The 2,606-nt window shown below is 63.7% G+C and overlaps 1 protein-coding gene across 1 annotated transcript; it reads left to right on the top strand.

Moving 5' to 3' along the window:
* Positions 1 to 389: 389 nt before the first annotated feature.
* Positions 390 to 799, top strand: H696_05772 (hypothetical protein; the record flags this gene model as incomplete). The annotated part of the gene is made up of 3 exons (XM_009499571.1): positions 390 to 426; positions 462 to 547; positions 713 to 799. The coding sequence occupies 3 exons, from the start codon at positions 390 to 392 to the stop codon at positions 797 to 799; spliced, it is 210 nt and encodes a 69-aa protein (XP_009497846.1).
* Positions 800 to 2,606: the final 1,807 nt, after the last annotated feature.

The following is a 2,606-nucleotide window of genomic DNA, read 5'->3' as shown; positions in this document are numbered from 1 at the left end:
GGTGGACCTCCACAACGACATGGCCATCCATCCAGCCCGAGCCACCCGAGGGGCCTCCTGCCCCCAGACACTCTGGCAAATGAGCTTACGCAGGGCGGGCCATGAAGGTGCTGGACGGAGGCGCCATGGGCGCGCTCGTTGCTCAGTCACTCGACCACCGTCGGCCCCGCATCCGGCTGCCCACCGGGCGTGTGCCAGATGCCCCAAGTGCACAATCTCTCCTCACTTGCCAACATCCATGTGCTGGTTGTCCATCGCCCATATTGCCCTCCCACTCAGACGCTTGTGTTGTGGAAGTCGCGACTTGAGCATCCGCTTACGCGTCCCCGCGTGCCCGGACGAGTTCCTCGATATCCACACCAGTCACAGGCCCAGTCATTCCCCGTACCATGTTCTCGAAGCCCCGGCCGTACAGCGGCGACGGCCGTACAGCGGCGACGGCCGTCGTCTTCCCATTCCAGGCCCTGGGCCCCTGCACAGCCGGATCGAGCTGTCGCACATCGACCGCGCATGCATGGCCGCCGAGGCTGACAGCCGGGCCTGCAGCGTATACTCCCTCCCCAGGGACCGATCCTCTCGGTCCCGTGGACCGCTGATATAGGTTGCCTGCAAACCCCGGAGTAATCAGCTTATCCTACCAGCCCGGACACGCCCACCAGCCCCGGGTACGGCACCAATACCATAGTCTGGCCCATCAACGCCACGCGCCCAGTCGCTTGCCAGTGACTTGGCCATCTTGTCCTTCGACACGACGAGGGGCTATCCTCACCAACTCTATCAGCCGATCATTCATCAATGACCGATCCCCCACCAGCAGCTTCGATACGTCCGGCACATGCACCACCACCACCCGCCGGCTGCGTCGCGATAGCAGACACACAATCACCACCCAGGAGCACCCCAGCACCGGCGGATCTCACCACTCTCGGGACATCATGCCCTCAGCCACCGGCTCCCCGGGCCCCATGGTCAAACGGCCCAATGCACCGTCCGTGCCGCCCAGCCGATCCATCTCCAGCAGCCGGAAATACCCCAGTACACCCTCCTCGATGGCCTGGAGAAAGGACGCCTGCTCCGGCGCATTCGTCTTCCGCCAGAGCGCATCCGGGCAGCCAAATCGAGCGACGCGGAGCTGGTTCACCGATCGACAAACCGAACATCACTGGCAGAGAGGCAAGGGAGATGCCCACAGGAAGGAGGGCAAACTGCCTCCCAAGGGACCACAGCTTGAAAATGCGCTCACATCCGCCCGAGCGGGGCCAGCCACTCGCACTCCTGCCCTTTCGCAAGCCCCAGCGATCTGCGTCAATGCGCCAAGCATTGATCCACTCCCCTCCCCGTCAAGTCCCCTTCGACCTGCATTCGAGTCTGCCATCTGCCAGGAGGGAAGTGCGGAAGCCCGGCTCTTGGACAGAAGGCGGACGACGCGGCGGCTCAGTTGCCCCAAGTCGATGTGGAATCACGTCCATTTAGCACCACAGAATTATGATCAAGTGATTATATAAAATGGAATTACGAGCTGTACACATGGCAGTATCAAAAATCGGTACTGTCGCGTCTATTACCGCCGGCGTTCTGGAGTGAGCCTTGATCCGGGCAGGTTCCCTCGGCCCAGTGTCCTCCAAGGTACCTGGTCGTGAAATGTCTGCCCGCGGCACGCATCATGCAGCAGGGACCCCTACCGGCCTGCCCCCTCCCGTGCGATCTCCGTCCGTCTGAAACGCATCTCATGCTCCATGGCCAGGGACCTTCCCCCACTCGCCTCTGTGGCCTTGCGTGTGGCCTCCTCCAACGCGCCATCCCGCCACCCGGATGCATTCCGCCCATTCAGAGGAACCTTTGGCGGTGATCTTCCGGGCTACCCATGGGCCCAGCACGATCGCCGTCTTTTTGTCAGTCGTGCCCCTGCAGGACTCGCAAGCACCTCCACGGCGCTTCGACCGGCAAAGTGGCCTGTGTCATTGCTCGGCTCGCTTCGCTTCGCATCGAGACGCCCATAGCAATCCAAGCATGCACCCGAGCTTGCTTTGCTGCCCTCCCGTGGCCCCTCCCAGCGGGGAAGTAGGCACGCTCTCGACGCAAGAGGACACCGACCTCGGAACCCGCAGGGGTACTGGCCAGGTCGAGGCGGCCAGACCCCCCCCCTGCGTGCCGGTTTTTCCCCGCCACAGCCTGCTGCTGGCCACTCTCGCGCGTTGACCGCCCGTCCACTGGAAGCCAAGGGCCTCCCGGGGATCGACAGGGGAATCCGAGCAGGGCCTTCGGCCGATGTCCACCCGGTGCGCCCTACCCCATCTGCATGGGGCACCCCGGGCCATCGATGGCGCGCTCCCAGGGCGCGCGTGCAGCTCGGTGGGGAAGTGCCACCCCGCGAGGGGCCAACACGAGCCAGGGGCATTTCCTGACGCGAAAGACACCGGCCGGAATTCCACCCCCATCCGCACAGTCATGCATCCCAGCATCTCCGGCGATCCTTCCGGCTATACAGGAGGAAAACTCCGAGGCTCAAACACAGCAACATACCCGCTGCCATGGTATCGACTAAGCCAGAGCCCCGGTCCGCAGGGCGACATTCCATCTCCGGAGACCTGCCCGGCGCATGGCGA

This window comes from Fonticula alba (genome assembly GCF_000388065.1).
Source record: "Fonticula alba strain ATCC 38817 unplaced genomic scaffold supercont2.13, whole genome shotgun sequence".
Classification (NCBI taxonomy): domain Eukaryota; order Rotosphaerida; family Fonticulaceae; genus Fonticula; species Fonticula alba.
The sequence above is the reverse complement of the archived record's forward strand: the minus strand, read 5'-3'. Positions and strand labels throughout refer to the sequence as shown.